Genomic DNA, 17,153 nt, shown 5'->3' with positions numbered 1-17,153 from the left:
CCCATTCGGCATTTTGATCCAGTGCTCCATCTGAGGCTTGAAATGAGAGAGCTGCCACCGTATGTGAAATCTGCCTTCTCTCTGTTTACTGTTTCGTTTCATCCTTGATCTGCTGTCACTTTTAGAGGTATTGAACGCATTATTGAAGGGCTGAGTTGATGTCTAAAACATTCCTTAACCTGTCTTCGATTTCCACAGCCAAATATTATGAGTTGTTACAACTGAAACCAGAGTGTAAAACTATTTATATGCACTTATCAGGGAAACTAATCAGTGAAATACTTCCTACAATGTTTGAAGACCTGTTTGAATCGGAAGTGATAGACTTAATACATCGGGACAGGTTGGCGTGTTTGGAGATCTGGAGTCGGCGACGTGGTTAACCGTACTGGGCAGCCTGGACTGTGCTCTGGCAGCGTGTCAGGGACGGTGTTTAGCCCCGAATCTCACAGAAGACGCCTGTGGGGAGAGAAGGAGATGAGGAGAGAACAGGCTGCCTGGACAAGGACAGCATGCATCCCACATGAGAATCCCCTTCCCGGCAAACACTAAGGGAATCTGGGAATGTGCCCACGGGAGCCGTGGGCCCTCTGGAGCCTGCGGTGGAAGACACACATTGGAATCATCCTGACTCCTGAAAGACTGGTACCTGAGAGTCGTACCAGTGTGGGCATCAACCACTAGAACTCAAAGATCGTTGCTGGGAGAAATGTGACTGGGAGATGTACTCCATACAGCTGAAGTGCAACGTCTGTCCTTGGAGAATTTAACAGCAGAACCATGATGGCCCAAATGCTCACGGCTGTCTTAGAGGAGCGCACAGCTTTTGTTACAAGCTAGGGCTGCTCTAATGGTGACAGCAGGGACAGGGCAGGAGAGAAGGGAAGGAGCAGAATGTCAAAGGAAGAGGACTTCCTTCCAAGAGGGCTGTCCTGAAGTTCCTGGCTGGGCAGCTGGGGGAACAGGAATGGGCAGGGGTCAGCCCACCCATCCCAGCTACTTAGAAACCTTTACCTGTCCCCTCCACCCCTCACTGGCACTTCCCCACAGAACCTCCTGTTCTGGATGCTTGTGAAATCCAACCTGAGTCTGGTTTCCTCTGTTCCCACCCACTCCTCCTTTCTCTTATCTTCTCCAGCTTCAACTTACATCGACTTCCAATTCTCCCCACAAGGGCCCCTGCCTTGACAGCCTTAAATGATGCCTCCTCTTCAAGCTGATCCTAACATCTCCCTATGGTAGGATTCACTGAGCACAGCCCAGGCTAGGCAAGGCATCAGCCTCCTCCAGGCTTGCTACCCCTGAGGACAAGACCATGGGCACACTCTGCACCCCACTTTCTTCATTTATGGAAAATAACCAATTAACAGGGTTGTCATAGGAATTATTTATGAGAGATGCATCACTACCTAATGACTTAATGTAGATCAGTTTCTAGATGAGGCTTCCCCAGTACCCACATTGAGGGAACCGTTAGTAATACCAAAAACTATCATAGACATGCTAGCGTATTAATGATCTCTTTCTTAAATACACACTCGGGTTACAAACAAATGTAATTGTCAGTAAACAGCTCCCTTGAATTCAGTCTGTTCTTATAAAGGTGTGAGTTAAGAACTCTTTTGTGTGCTAGTAAGAGGAGATATCCAACCACAAAGAAGGGGGTTTCCTGCCAGCAAGATCCTGATGCTCTCCATGGGCAGATCAGGGCAACACAGCTGGGAGATGACACAGTACGACAGTTACTCTCAAGGTGGCTGGCGTCAGACAACCTGGAGTCAATTGCCCTGCTCCCTCAATGACTGCACTGATAAGTAATTTATGCTCCCCGAGTCTCAGTCCCCCAACCTGTAAAATGGGGTAATAAAAGTACCTACTAATAGAGAGGCATCTTGTCAGAATTAAATAGACCTGACTTGTGCTAAGTAAGTACTCCATAAATGTTACTGACGCTGTGTTATGATCATACTTAATCTTTATTATTTGTTCCACGTACCACCAACAACCTGGGTAACGTCCTCTGTCAAACAAACACTAAAGGAGACGATCCTGCCAATGGGGGCCATTCTGTCCCCAAGCTCATCATTTATTTATTTAACTCATGACTGCGAGTTTAATTATGCATGCTCTGCTCATGTTAAAGTTAACCTAAATAAGCAATATGCACTTCATATGTTTATTTTTTACTTCTCAAGTACAATATTTCTTAATGAGCCTAACTTTGCTTTATAGGAAAAGGCACTTCTTAATCAGGGATACACATATATCCTTTGGTTGATTAACAAATTTCAACTAAGACGCAATTTCTAAATTAATGATTTCTAATAATTAGGTGTGACTATATATATTCTGGGCGATGTACTGGGTGCTTAAGGTCGGCCAGGAAGAAAATTGTATGGGGGGCAATTCAACAGTTAAATAAGGCAGATATTCTGCCCACTGTCCTGGGATGGGAGATATTATATACGTCCCACATCAGTGCGTGTCTATGTGTAATTACATATACATATTACATGTGCATACAGTCACACACACACCCATGTACTTTCGATTGTGGTGAGGACCATGAAGAAAAAGTTATGAGGGAAAAGGTTAGGGAAAGCTTTTTTTTTTTTTAAAGATTTTATTTATTTATTTGACAGAGAGAAAGAGATCACAAGTAGGCAGAGAGGCAGACAGAGAAAGGAGGGAAGCAGGCTCCCCACTGAACAGAGAGCCTGATGCGGGGCTCGATCCCAGGACCCCGAGATCATGACCCGAGCCGAAGGCAGAGGCTTAACCCACTGAGCCACCAGGCATCCCACAGGGAAAGATTTTCTGAGAAAATGTATCTGAGGTAAAGGGTAAGCAGTTGGGCAGGTGCATTCCCAGGGGAGGGAACAATGTGCTTGAAAGCCCTAAGATGAGGCAGTGTTTGGCCCCTTCCAGAACTAAAGATGACCAGCCTGGGTGCACATTCGTGAGAGAACAGAGGAAGGTGATGAGTCTGAAGAAACAGTTGGAGTGGAGATTGCAGGGCCTTGTAGATCATATGAAAGCTTTTGGATTTTATTGCAAATACATAGTGAAGGCCTTCCAGCAGCCGCCTACCATGATCCTGTTCACATTTTTAAATATCCCTCTTAGTGCTTGCGTGGGGGATGCCTGAAAAAGGGGCCAAGAGAAGGAAAAAGGGAGATCAGAATGAGGCATGATGCTGGCGTGGACAGAAGGACAGCGACAGAGACTGGGGAAAGGGTTTCGGAGGGAACACGCGGGACTGGGCGGTAGGTCATATGAGAGGAGTACGACAGTCAGATGGCTAGAATGAACCTTGGGCTGCTGGTGGTTGGAGGCACCATTTATGGAGATGGAGAACAAGGCACCAGGATCAGGTTTAAGAGAAAAATATCAAGAGATCAAAAGACTTGACGGTTTACATGCGGGTGAGCGCCCAGTTCCTGGATGTGCTTGAGCACAAATGCTTCTTCAAACGATGTGTGGGGAAGGAGTTCAGATTAGGTGAATTTTAAGTTTTGTTTGTTCTACATCTAGAGTTTGCAACTACTGGATAGATGTTAGCCTGGGAAGATTAAGACAAGAATACTGATGAAGTTTCGGTCAGCCCTTGAACTACGGAACTGGGTACAATGTACAATTTTTATTGCCTTTGATAGCAACCGGACCAACACTTCTCTGCACTATAAGATATTGTTACATTATATGAAAATGTGAATGTCAAAGATTTGAAATAATGTGGTAACATTATTAAGAAAGCTTTACTTTTGTACAAAATTCAAAATAATGTCAATCCTTTAGGTTAAAAAAAAATCAAGAACTGTGATTTCAAAGCTGACAAATCCTGTGAATGTTGAAGTGTGTTTATGTGGCTTTCCTATGGCTGGTAGACAGAAACACCGATCCTTCTTTTCTAGAATTAGTGATGAACTACAAAGTTTTGAATTAAGACATAGAGGAAGGCATCTCCAAGTGCAGTGAGAATTTCTACGTAGCAGAATTATAGGATTTTAGCTTACACTCCCCCCATAGATGTACCTTTATACAATGCTATGCACTCAGTAAAAATATTTCACACATATTCTCAGATATATTCTTTTAAAAAGGATCTTTCTTCTCTTCTCCTTTGTTTCTCATTTTCCCAGAGCATAGATTTAAAGTAGGTTCTTAGCAAGTTTGTAGACAGTATTTAAACCTCGGTGATACGTGGGCAGAACAGCAAGTATCAAATCAGAAGTTATTCCTTAAATTTCTTTTCCCCCAAGGAGGAGGAACTGCGAGATGGAAAAAGGCCTGTCATCATCAAAACACAATGGAGAAAATAATTTCCCAGTGAGAAGATAAAATCCTGCGGGCTGTCTCTGCAGTTTGAGCTAGGAGGGTAGGATCTGTTCAAAAGAGCTTATATTAGCAAGATATAAATGACAATCAGATTATTTAACCAACGTGTGGAAAAAATCATGCATCCATGCCAGGAGAACTTTTCCTTTGTTTTTCAAAATTGTTCAGCCGCTTTCTTTTCTTTCAATATCTTATGCGGAAGAAAAAGAGGAAATAATAGATCACAACCTGCATTGATCCCAAAGTGCCCCCCTCTCTCTGTGATTTGTGTAAAAATAGATCAGGACGCATAGAACAATTTTTCTGCCCCACGTGCAAGAATAAAAATCCAAAGCTTCATAATTCTCCTTGTGCAGGACTTCATGGTGTTTCCATGTCTGTAGAGATAATATGAAATGAGGTTAAATAGAAGATGGTATTTAGCTGGTGTTCCAAAGCCAGGCTGTTTGCGCTACTTAAACTGGAGAGACTTAGTAATTCAGAACAAGAAAAGCAGAAGAATACACAATACAACAGTAACAGAGAGGCCTTGTGGGCCCTTGTCCTGTGGACCCATCAAGAAGCCCTGGGGATGAATCAGGTGCGTAGGCAGGAGAAACTGCAGGGGCAAACTCCAACATTCAAAAAGAAAATCTAATGTGAATGTGGATTTGCTATTCCTCACTCTGGTTTTAACCATGTAATTTGCAAACATACTGATGTTCCCTCAGGTCAAGACAAATTAAAACCCGTGGAGAAGGAAAAAAGGGGAGGGGAGATGCATTGAGACTTGTCCGACTGTATTTCAGGGAAGCTTGAGGGATACCAGCACAGATCATTCCTTGGTGATGGATTAAAATCCCCTGTCAATTAGGAAGTAGACAAAGGCAGATGGGGCGTCAAGTGTCCCCTCAGGACATCTGCCCTTCTATGATCTAATTTCTATGTGATTAGAGAATGCCTCTCTTCCTAGCAACCAATAATTGCAGGGCTTTTCACAAACATAAGTCTGAGATCTAGAAGTAGTAAAATTCCATTTATCCAACATCTGGAAAAAAAAGCCAGCTTTACCACCTGCAGGAATTTTCCAGATGACTAAGTATCACACTTAGATTACTAAAAGTTAAAGGAAAAGAATTGCCGGTTTTGACCGAAACCCTTCACAATGAACACATCTTTTCCTGACTTCTTCCTGTATATTTTGCTACGGATTCCCAAATGCATATTCTCAACAACAACCGTCCCGGAAACCCTAGATTCTCTATCCTAGTGTCTCTTCATCAGACCCATCGGAAAATCTATTTATCTTCTCAAACTTAGCATGTTGATCTTCTCCCCTGAATCCTTCCCTTTCTCCATAAATGACAACTTTAAACTTCCAGCTGCTCGGGTCAAACACACTGAATTTAATCTGGATCTCTCTCTCCGTTTCTCTCCGTTTCTGGGTCTGTCTCCCCCCACCCCCGCTTCACATTCAACCCTGCAATTTCTGCAGGAGTATCATCAAAATTATCTCCACAATTTCATCACCTCCTCCATCACCACCCTGGTACAAGCCACCATCATCATCTGTCACTGAAATATTGGAGGAAAGAAAGGAATATTGGAAAAGATTTTTTTTCCTTTTTTTTTTTTTTTTTTTTTTTTTTTTTAAGAGAGGGCTCCACGCCCAGCATGGAGTCTGACTTGGACTGGATCTCACAATCCTGGCGATCAAGATCTGAGCTGAAACCGAGAGTTGGACACTTAACCAGCCGAGCCACCCAGAGGCCTGGAAGAGATTTCTAACTAGTCTTTCCCTATAAAAAGGGAGAACAATCAAGGAAGTGAATTCTCTCCCCCAAAAGGCATCCCTGCCACAGGTGGCCAGCATGGAGGTGGCATCTGAGAGCCTATGGCTTCTCTTTTCTTGCTTTCCTCATAAAATCTCTCTACCCCATGCTTTGGGGGCACCCCCAAGACCACCTTCAGGCTCAACAATTTGCTAGAAGGACTCGTAAAATTCTGAAAATCTGCTATACTCGTGGTTATCATTTATTATAGCAAAGAGACAGAAATCGAAATTAGCAAAGATAAGGAAGCATCTGGCAGAATCCAGGAGAGACCAGAGACAAGGTCCTCTCTATCCCCTCCCCAAATACAACTGTTCGACAGTGCTGAATTCTGTCCGCAAAGACATGTGACACGTCCAGGGTAACAGCAACCCAGAGCGCTCACCTGAGCCTTGGTGACTGGTTGATTTTTAGTGGGAGCTCCCATGTGGCTGACTTCGCTCCTGTCTCTAGCCTCTCCAGAGGTCACAGTGACAATGTGTTGCCACGGGCCACACCATAAATCACCATGTGAGCGTAGACCGTCTGGTGCGGCCCAGGTATATACAAAGATACTAGTCAGACAGGGTACTCTGAGGGCTTAAATGTTATTTCCCAGGAATTGGTCAAAGGCCAGGCTATTCTTCCAAATATGCAGAGTTTGACACCCTAGCCCTGCTAGGGTGCACACAGACCAGGTGCTTTTGTCAAATTCATCCTTGACCTTTACACAATGACTGTGAAGCAACTGGCCTCACAGGGCATAAAAAAATGCATCTGTTCGTCCTGACCGAGGTAGTATCCTCCTTTGGCCATACAAGAGAAAGAGTCCACTCAAATGGTATTTGTAGTAGTGAATTAATAAGAGCCTGGCAAGTTCATTTACAAACCAAGTGATTAAACTCAATTTTCTAAAGTCAACATCCTACATGTTCAGATGAACAATGGAAGTTTTCTTTTCTATATATATAGTAAGGGCCTACTTAGCCAGAACAAGCCATTTTGTTGTTTATGCAGTAAACTTAGATTGAACCTACCCCTTCCCCCCAAGAGAAAAGCGCTTAGAAACAGAACTGGTGAAATATGACCGACCAACCCCTGATAACGGAGCCCACATACAAGGACGTGTCCGGCCAGGTGGAAACGTCCAATCAGTAAAAGCGCACGTATTACCTCCCTACCCACCAAGGATGAGCCAGGCCAGGTGGAAACGTCCAATCAAGGGAAAGCGCGCGTAGTACCCGCCAAGGAGTGCGAGCCCCGCCTATCTGGCACCAGACAAAGGCGCCGATTCCAGCCAAGGTCATAGGCTGAATTAAATGACTATCATGGGGTGAATTTCAATTCAATTGGCCACCTGTGTGTGGCCAGGCTCAACCACATGGACTTTACTCTATAAAAGTTAGTCTGTGAGACTGGGAGGGGTCGCCTCTTTGCAAGAGACAGCCCTGGCTGGTCAGTTTCATTCTCCATGCTCGGCGCAAAATAAAGCTTTGCTTGACCTTCGCTTTGTATCAGTCTCGTCCTTTTGTCTACGGACCCTTTCATATATATTTAAGGATTTTATTTATTTGACAGAGAGAGATCACAAGTAGGCAGAGAGGCAGACAGAGGGGAAGGGGGAAGCAGGCCCCCTGCTGAGCAGAGAGCCCGACCTGGGGCTCAATCCCAGGACCCTGGGATCATGACCTGAGCGGAAGGCAGAGGCTTCACCCACTGAGCCACCCAGTACCCCAGTGGCAGGGTAGATACCATGATCACGAACAATGGAAGTTTTCTGTAACAAACATATTATATACATTTCTGGGAAATTAAACAGATTTCTAGATTATTTACAGTATTTATTTACATTTAATTATGATAAGAAAATATAAAATATGAAAACATGAAGACCTGTATTCTTCTCTGCTAGATTCTTTGTTTAAACTACTTCTGTGATTCCCAGAATGAAAACATTCCTCAACCTTGTTTTCTGTATGTTGGCCTAGGAGGAAAAAACCAAATCTGCCCTTCCGAATTCTCTAAGTACTTATGGCAACAAAATTATTCAAGAATTCTTATCGGGGGCACCTGGGTGGTTCAGAGGGTTAAGCAACTGCCTCTGGCTCAGGGAATGATCCAGGGGTCCTGGGATCAAGCCTTACATTGAGCTCCTTGCTCCGTGGGGGAGCCTGCTTCTCCCTCTCCAGTTCCCCCTGCCTGCTCTCTCTCCCTCTCTCTCTCTGTCAAATAAATAAATAAAATCTTAAAAAAAAAAAAAAAAAGAATTCTTATTGAACACAACCATAGCTTAGCCTCTTATAAGGAAGGCTAGTCAAAAACAAATTCAGGTAGTTAATTTCCAGTTTCTACCCGTGTAGGTAGGTAGGTAGGTAGGTAGATATGTGTGGCTTTGACTAAAGCAACCGAGGCAGAGAGAGGACCATTATGAAGAATCAGAAAAACTAAGGGGAGAACTATTGCAGCCTTATGTGAATTCATTTGCAGAAACTGCTTTTGAAAATTTATACTGAAATTCCAGTTTGACTCATCTGCCTATGTGGACAGGGAAGTGTTGGGGAGGAGGCATGCATTTTATCACAAGAGTTCAACTCACACTTAGGAACACATAATGCTTTTTTGTAAAGAGGAAAGATTTCCACTCCAAGTGCCCAAATCATGTTATTGAACCAAATCCAATGAGCTTTTTGTTTTTAATGGAAAATGGATAATTACAAATTCTTTTCTCTTCCAGCAAAACAGAAGAGGTTTTGAATCAGCCAATCAACAAAGCCAAACTAGATTCTCTTTTCTGAGCCTTCAATCCAATAAAAAGTTAGAGGTGGGATTCAGACAATTTGGAGGTCTACAAACTTGCATCAAAATTAAATGATATTTTCTATGGTGCCACAAGGAGATATTAAAACATTCATAATGATCGTGACCAAGCTCCTCAGTGTTTTTTTTGCTTTTCTTGAGTAATCACGGTGATTATAAGCTCAGCTGTCTATTCGCTGAGGCATTTGATAAAGGGAAGACAAAGCAAAAAAAACAAAATAGAGTCAGAATTTTAAAACTGAAGGAAGTTTGAAGTAAATTCTTGTTAAAATAAGTTTGCCTCACCTCACAGGAAACGGAGGCCTGGAGAGGGTAACATCTGTGTGTATGGGTTCACTTCCTTATGTGCTATTCATTCTTCAATCAACGATAAATCATTGCATCTCTTCTATAGCCTGGATGCAAAGGTAAGAGTCAGCAAAGAGTTCAAAGTCAACGGCAGAGCTGGTCAGGAGAATTAGCAGCACCGAGGTCGTAGCTGAGTCTGGAACACAGGGCCTTTCCCATTTTCCAGTGGGACATATTCTGCTAGCCCACGTCTTCTCCAGTGTGTCATGTGATAGGAACCACAGAGAGGGCTTGTCAGACCGACGCATGCCAAACCCTCCCCTGGACCTCCTGAATCTGAAGGGACACCAACGGAACCTGGGATTCTCAGTGTTTAACAAGTGCCCAGACGAACCCTACCACAATCCACCAGCAGTGTTTCTGTGGATCTCTCACCTCTTACTGCCCTCTCTCAGTGGGTAGCTTCCACCATTGGCTAACAGTTCTATATCACACCATTCAGGGAAGAGCCTGCATCAGCATTTCTCAGCACAGAATTAGCGAGGGAATTAAAAAACAAAAACAAAGACAAACAAACTAACAACAACAACAAAAAAGTAAAAATAAGAAGCTCAGGCCCCACTTAATCCAGCTCTATCAAAATCTCTGAAATGGAGGCGTTCTTTTTTGAAGTTCCTCAGGGATTCTTTTTTTTTTTTTACCCCTCAGGGGATTCTGATGAGCAGTCGATGTTGGGGATCACTGTCAACCTGGGTGCTTTCAGAAGCCTCCTTGCCCATAATGAGATGGGAGAGAGGCTTGACTTGAATTCACAGTACCGGGTGCCGCCATTATGACGACGTGCTCTCTCTCAGGCCACGTACATGCCCTTCATCTTGGATTCAGGTAGGGAAAAAAAAAAAGCCACAACATTGTTACAAAGCAGACTACTCTGGGAGGGTGGGATTCACAGATTTTCCAAAAGACAAAGCAGAACAAAGCTCAAAAGCTGTCAAGTCAGATTGTGTGTACCTCACACTACTGCAATCTCATCATCCCTCTGCCCCTTCTCTATGCTCACGCACATGTCTTTATACTCACTTTGCATCTACTGAGGCAGTTTTCCTCCCATTTAGCTGTTTAGCTGAGCTTGGCCCTGGACATGGGAGCCCCTGGAGTGTGGGGATCTTGTTCTTTTGTCATGTCCCCAACACCTGCATAGTCTTAGGATACAGTGAAGCTTATTTCGAGTTTTGCAACTGACCGGCCCACCCTGAGAGCAGGAGCTTTCCCTACCCCCTGCAGGGCCTCTCCCCATGTTTATGCACAGGAGTGATCAGCATGACATCAGGAGACAGAACAACACAGGCTTCTCCTAAGTGGGCGCTGGCTTCTGGGGAACTCCAGAAAGGAAAGAACATGGCTGATGATACAATGTTTCATTGGCAGCCAGCAGTCTCGTAGCTTTCACAATGCCTGTTTCTCTCCTGGGCATGAGGAAATACTTTGATGCTTTGTGGATAGATGTCAATTCATCTTTTATTTTCTCTCTTGTGCTGAAATAAGGAGTGAGTCTAAAAGCAGCAGAAAATAAGCCCGCTCTTTGCAAGTAGATTCCTTGTACACTACTTTAAAAATCTGCACAGCAAGCTTCATGCTAATCACTTTCAGTGATGTTTGCCTAATGACGCCCAAGCTCTTACAAATTCATTATGAGCCCTCTCTGCTTCCCTTTTATTACTATGCTGTCCTTTTCTTTTTAATTAGTAATGCTCGGGATTCAACGCATAACTTGGCAGGTAGCTTAAAAGGAACATTTGTAAAAAGTTCTTTCCTCCACAAGGTCAAGGTTGTTCCCGTTATTGTTTATAATAGCTTTAATGTTCTCTGAATTTTATTATGTTTTCTCAAAACATTTGAGGGTGTTGTATTTGGGTGTTCTTGGGTGAATTATAATGATTGGGTACTGGTATTTAGTTACACGTTACATCCAGGCTGGGTATTTTGTGTTTCTCAAGTAGATCTCACACAGTACTGAAAATAATTCCTTGGTGGAGTTAAGATAGAGCACACATAGGAACTTCAATTGTAATCAGTGGAACAATTGAGGAGGACCATCACATAAGCTAAATCTAGCAGTCTGAATTTCTGCCTTTTTTGGTTTTTACACCATTTTCTGAACTTACCTCCTATCTTTCATCATCTGTAATAGCACCTCAGTGACTCAGTCCAGACTCTCCCTAGCCCATCCGTATTACTGAAGAGAAACACCCCAGCCCAGCCTCACGCACCCAGTAATCTCGGGGTGCTGATACCTGCCCCTGTCTTCCAGAGACCACGCCCAGGGTCCTTTAATTTCCTTCTGTTTGTAATGCATATATACGAAAATGCATATTCAGTATGTGCTTTGAGGCATATGAAATGGAATCTTAAAAAGCAATAATCCACCACCACAAGAAAGGGTTTAGTTTAATGGGTCCCTGCAAACTATAATAGCATCCCTCTTTCCCTTTCCGTCGCCAGCATGACTCCCATTGTGAGATCCAGGTGTGCTGCTCCGAAGTCGCTCGATCTTAGGTAACTACAGAAAAGCAGTCTCTATTAACGAAAGCCCCAGAATGGTGCACAATTCTTCTATTAACCATTTATTAAGTCAACGGGCTGAGAAATGACTTCATTTTCCTTCTCATGCGCAGCAGTTTTATGCATTTAGCAGTATTATTCCTCGAACAGATGTGTCTTTTCAAAGTCGTCTTACTTTCCCATGAACGTAGGATTTTTTCCTTAATTGTATGCTTGTAGTCTGCAACAGCTTCTAAAGGTGTTTCTGAACACACCACGGAGATTGCTCCGTACCGAGAGCCGAGTGACTTGAGCACCACAATATCATCGGGAATGCGGGCCTCAAGCTCCCCACATCAAACGTCCAATTAGTGCGTATTCTTTGGCTAAATACACTCCGCTGCCAGTGCAGCCATCATCAGCGCTTTGATTTCCAAAGCCTTAGAAATACCTGGGAGTTATTTGAATGTGGCAGTATTAGAACTACAAAAGAGAAGCAAGAAGCATTCACAGTCAGTCAGCAAACTGCAGAATTTGACAGCAAAGACACTGAAGGTGGTATCTAATTCCCTCCACGTTAGTGTCTTGAATAACTAAGCATGTTTATGCTTTTTTACTTTTTCTTTTTTCTTTTTTTTGGAGGGGGGTGTTGCTCGGCACTTCCCTTTATCAATAAAAAGGAGCATTCACAAAGAATCAATATCTAAAGCATCCCGGGCAACTACGATGACTTTTATGATTTCCGCCACGCTGAGCATTAACAAAACAAACCTTGGCACTATACTTTTGAACGTTACCAATGGCAGCATGGCCGCGGGCAACCAAATCGATACCAATTTTTTTCCTCTAAGAAGGTATAATCAGCTCTTGGGTCACCTTCAAAATATGGTCCTGTGCTTTCCCTGGAGTCGAGTTACTGTGGGATCAAGTGACTGCAAAAGCAAGGAGAGGAAATAAACGGTTGGTTCAGCGGAAAAAGCACGGTGCCGCCGTGCTGGCCTGCCGCTCTGCCCAGTGCAAGGTCATGGCCATTCAGTGTGAGCCCAAGTGGTTCTTCAGCAGCAGACAGCAACGGGCGTGATCCTGGCACAAGCCGGCGTTTATCAGACAGCTGCATGTGCTCCAGCCAAAAAGCTGCAGTAAGCGATCTGCCCGGTTCTGCTCTGCGGAGGAAGGCTCGCCCTGCAGTGCCCCACTGAGTCATGAGGTCAAGGAAGAATGCCACTGAAATCTTTAAATAGCCTTGGCTCCAGCAAGCCAGAGAGGCTGAGGCTACTGGAGTGTGCCTGTGTGTGCCTGGCAGGGACACACAGATCTCGGTGCTGCAGGCTGGGTGCTTGGGGGGGGACTTCTTCAGCTGCCTCCCAGCGACATTGGTAAGATCTGTTTGCAGTGGTTCAACAGAAGAGCTCATGCACAAACGTGCTAATGGAATTCTGGTATCTGATGCTAGCAGGAGGGATTGGCTTCCCTCTTTTATGGACGGGAAGATGGACTTGAGGGTCCATTGGGAAAATCACTTTTCCTATGGAGAAGTTATGTGGACCCCTTTGAGCAGCTCCACGCTAATGTCGCTTAAGCTCAGAACCCGAGAGGGTGCTCCCCACTGCCCCAGGGCTTTGCCACTCTTTCCGGAGTGGCGTGGGGGGTGGGGGATTGGGACGAGGAGGGTTTGACTGGCTCACCCCAGTCAAGTCCTTCAGTCACTGTTCTTTGGTTACTAAGGACTCAGGGTTCGATCTAGTCTACATCATCCAGTGTGTCATCCTGGCTTGGCCTTTGCTTACGCTTTCCTTGGGCAGGGATCATGACGTGCCACATATTGTAGAAACCCATGTGGGTCTGTCTCTGTCACCAGACCATGAGTTTCTTGGTAGAAGAAACGGGGCGCTGCTCCTTTTGAATTCCCAGCCCAGTGTCCAGTGTGCAGAAGGTGCTGAGAAACGTAAGTTTAACTAAATTAAACTAAGGGTGTTAAGAAATTAGGCAAGCCTTCCAGCAACTGCAAATCCCAAGTCCTGATATTGTTTGGTATACTCTGTAGAGAAATCATCCCCCAAACCTGAGCATTTGGCTGGCTCTCCATTGATCTGAAGGGACTGCCCTTTCTTCACTGCCATATTTTCTTTGGAATTTCTTTACCTCTGAATAAATAGTCCTGTCTTAGGGGTTCTTGGCTGCTGACAGCAGTAAGACCCAGCAACCCTGGCAGCAGAAACTCTGTAATTGCTCACCCGAATGTCCACCTTTAACTAACAGCTGTGTACTCTAAGAATTAAAAACAAAACAAACTTAATATTTTTACAGAGCCTTTTGTCCAAAGAGCTTTTAAATGTCACCAAACTCATTTTTTAAATGTCCACATGCAAAAGCGAAGTGGCAAATATTACCCTCCTTTGAATGTGAAAAGGGTAATTACTCTTCTGCGTGTGACTTGCCTGTGCCTTACTTCGTCCTTCCTGCCATTTGGCCATTTTCTCCCCCAATTATTAGCCTCACCCCTGAGAGGGCGAATCTAGTAAGGGAGAAGAGAAAATAGAATTGGCTGATTTAACCATTGGCTGGTGTCTTTGGAAAAGCTCAGGGATATGACAGTGGGTACCCGAGGATTGGAAAAGAAGGTTGAAACTGTGCATTAAAAACAGTTGTATTTATTATCTGAAAGCCATCATGCTATTCCTGTCACTCACCAGCAGACGTAAACATAAGCAGCTGGAGTGTTGCTCTACAGTCATTTTAGAGACAGATTTCTTATGATTGTTTCCCCCAGAACTCGGGGTGGGGAAGCTCTGCCCGACGCGGTCGTTGCCAGCAGAGCAGTCCTCCAGCTTGCTCTTTGGTCCCCAGTAACGTCTGATCGAGGCTGACCTAGGAGCACTCCGCACTGCAGCTCTCTGACGGCCGCCTGCCAGTTCAAGGGTTGAAACCAGATGGTGTTAGTGTCTCATACCATACTTGGCCCACAGCACATCCTTAGCAAATACCTGACTTCTGAGTTCCATCGATCAGACCTGCTGCCTACTCTTCCAAGGGCTGAATCCTGCGGCGCATCGGAAGAATCAGAATGGTTTCTCTTCGGAGAAAACCGAAGACCTGTTTCCATTTACGTTTGGGATGAGATGAACATCACATCAGGGGGCTTCTTAGGCACACACAGAGGTCAAAGCAAACACCTCCATAGAATGAGGGTTCCATACCACTCGGCAAATCTGAACGCAAGCACTGACCAACATGAACGGTTAGAGCAGAAAGCTGAGACCAGAGCAGTACCCAGCGGACAGGTGTCCATGAGCTGGCGCCGGACCATGCCTCTGGGGCCCAGTCAGTTGTGCTTTTTGTCCTTCAGGTAACTGAAGAGCATCTCCAGGCCCCCCTCCACCAGCTCCGGCAGAGGCTTGGATAACGGGTTATGGGAAATGTGGAGCCCTTTGTCCATGGGATTCCAAGCAATCCGCCCCAGTCTCCACAGCAGGTAGAGCTCGTCCGGGAGGGTCTGGATGTCATTGTTGTTCAAGTTCAGCAGCTCCAGGCTGGTGAGCAGGCAGAGCGACCGCGGGAAGGAGTGGATGTTGTTGCTCTCGGCGATGAAGATCTGCAGACTGGCCAGACACTGAATGCTCTCGGCGATGTTTTCCAGGCGATTAGAGCCCACATGCAGGAAATCCAGCTCCTTCAGCGCAAACACGCAGACGGGGATGTGAGCGAAGTAGTTGTTGCTCAGGTTTAGCTTTCGCAACCTGGAGAGGTCAGCGAAGCTGGCGGGAAGCTGGGAGAGGCAGTTGTGGGACAAGCTCAGGACCTCCAGGCTTCTGCAAGTGCTCAACTCGGCGGGCAGCTCGGTCAGGCAGTTCATGTTCACGAACAGGACCTTGAGGCTCTTGAGGAGGCTGATTTCCCGGGGCAGGCTCCGCAGGCGGTTCCCGCAGAGGTTCAAGACCACCAGCCGGCTCAGCTTTCCCACATCAGGCGGGAGAGCCCTGAGCTGGTTGTGAGACAGATTGAGCTTCTGGACCTCAGACAAGCTCCACAGAAAGTCGGGGACGTCCGTCATGCCCTTGGTGACCAGGCTGAAGCTGACGTGACGCATGCCCCGCTTCAGCAGAGCCCGGGGGTCCTTTCCCGAGAGCAGACTGTTGTCCCACGAGGAGAAGGGCTGCCTCCCTCGGAGCAGGACCATCCCCCTGGGGCCCTTGTCCCTGCAGCAAGCCCTTGACTGCTTGGCTCCCATCTTCCTTCCTTTCCACTCACTGGCCTCTGGAGAGGCTGGGAGGGGGTCCCCACCTGCCGAAAGCTGAGCTGCTGCTGGCAGGAAGCTCACAGAGGGGTCTCAGCAGGGCCTTGCAGGGGCCTGAGCCGTTCCGCCGTGGTCCAGCCCCGAGGGTGGGTTTAGGTGGCCTCTCTCAGAACAGCCGGACTGTAATGATACGCTCGTCCCTGAGACTGCGGAACTGAACTGCTCGAGTCCCTCTGACTGCCACAAGGCAGCTGTCACTGTCATTCGGCCCCAGTTTTATTGGCCTGGTGTGTGTGCAAAGAGGTCACGGGGAGGCTGCACCTAACTTAGCCTTCTCAGCTTTTCTTGGATATTGGAGCTGAGCAGGTGATAAAGCAGCCCATCCCCAAAACGCAACAAAGTGGAGAAAGAAAGCCAACCGTGCAAGGGCCAGACTGTGTGCGTGGCCACGGGAACTCATCCAGACCCCTTCAGAGCGACCGTGAGCTTCATGAACGCTAGTGACAGAGCTCTGTTTCTGAAGCCGCGATGGTCAGATGATATGGCGCACACCTGTTTTCAAACTTTGATGAGTTGCACAGTTGTGAAAAAGTCATGGGAGGAGCCTGGACACCTGCAGTCCTCCCCCAGGGTTAAGGTTTCTGCACGGCGCTTGTCACAGGTGACTCCGTGAGGAGTGGATGAAGGGGCCCAGACCCCGCCATGCTCATTTCAACCAGAGACGCTCTGCGGTCCTCTGCTTCACTCTGGGCTTCTGGATGGAATAAGACACGCTTTACGTGTTCGAGTGGCTGCCTTAGTAAGGTTAGCACGGGGTGCCCGTTGTCCTTGAAGAGCAGTGTGGATCACCTCCCTGGAACACACCAACCAATCAATCTCTCTCTCCCCTCTTCCTCCCTCCTTCAACACACTCTTTCTTGAATTAAAATGGTTCATTTATACCTCTAAGTATGTAGGGTTAACTGTTGGCATCATGAGCTGAAAACTGTGTCCCCCCAAATTTCAAATGTTGAAGTCCTAACCACCCCCCACCTCCTTGTACCTCAGATGTGACTGTGTTTGGAGATAAGGCTATGTGAGGACACAAGGAAGAGACAGCCATCTGTGAGCCAAGGACAAAGGCCTCAGAAGCAACCAAACCTGTT

General features: G+C 45.9%; 1 protein-coding gene across 3 annotated transcripts; it reads right to left on the bottom strand.

Annotated features, from left to right (window-relative positions):
• Positions 1 to 271: 271 nt before the first annotated feature.
• LRRC30 (leucine rich repeat containing 30) lies at positions 272 to 16,259 on the bottom strand. 3 transcript variants are annotated; one of them, XM_032311270.1, is made up of 3 exons: positions 14,465 to 16,259; positions 9,231 to 9,340; positions 272 to 459 (listed from the first exon to the last, which is right to left on the bottom strand). In XM_032311270.1, the coding sequence occupies exon 1, from the start codon at positions 16,000 to 16,002 to the stop codon at positions 15,097 to 15,099; it is 906 nt and encodes a 301-aa protein (XP_032167161.1). In that variant the 5' UTR covers positions 16,003 to 16,259; the 3' UTR covers positions 272 to 459; positions 9,231 to 9,340; positions 14,465 to 15,096. The 3 variants fall into 3 exon arrangements, 2 of the variants coding, with proteins under 2 accessions (XP_032167161.1, XP_032167160.1); XR_004278245.1 differs by lacking the exons at positions 272 to 459; positions 14,465 to 16,259 and adding an exon at positions 9,669 to 10,423 and having other exon boundaries at positions 9,067 to 9,340; XM_032311269.1 differs by lacking the exon at positions 272 to 459 and having other exon boundaries at positions 9,067 to 9,340.
• Between the last annotated feature and the right edge of the window lie 894 nt (positions 16,260 to 17,153).

Source organism: Mustela erminea, chromosome 13 (genome assembly GCF_009829155.1).
Source record: "Mustela erminea isolate mMusErm1 chromosome 13, mMusErm1.Pri, whole genome shotgun sequence".
NCBI lineage: Eukaryota > Metazoa > Chordata > Mammalia > Carnivora > Mustelidae > Mustela > Mustela erminea.
The sequence above is the reverse complement of the archived record's forward strand: the minus strand, read 5'-3'. Positions and strand labels throughout refer to the sequence as shown.

Excerpts from the sequence above, each read along its gene's own strand:
- LRRC30 (XM_032311270.1), bottom strand. The coding sequence starts at position 16,002 with ATGGGAGCCAAGCAGTCAAGGGCTTGCTGCAGGGACAAGGGCCCCAGG.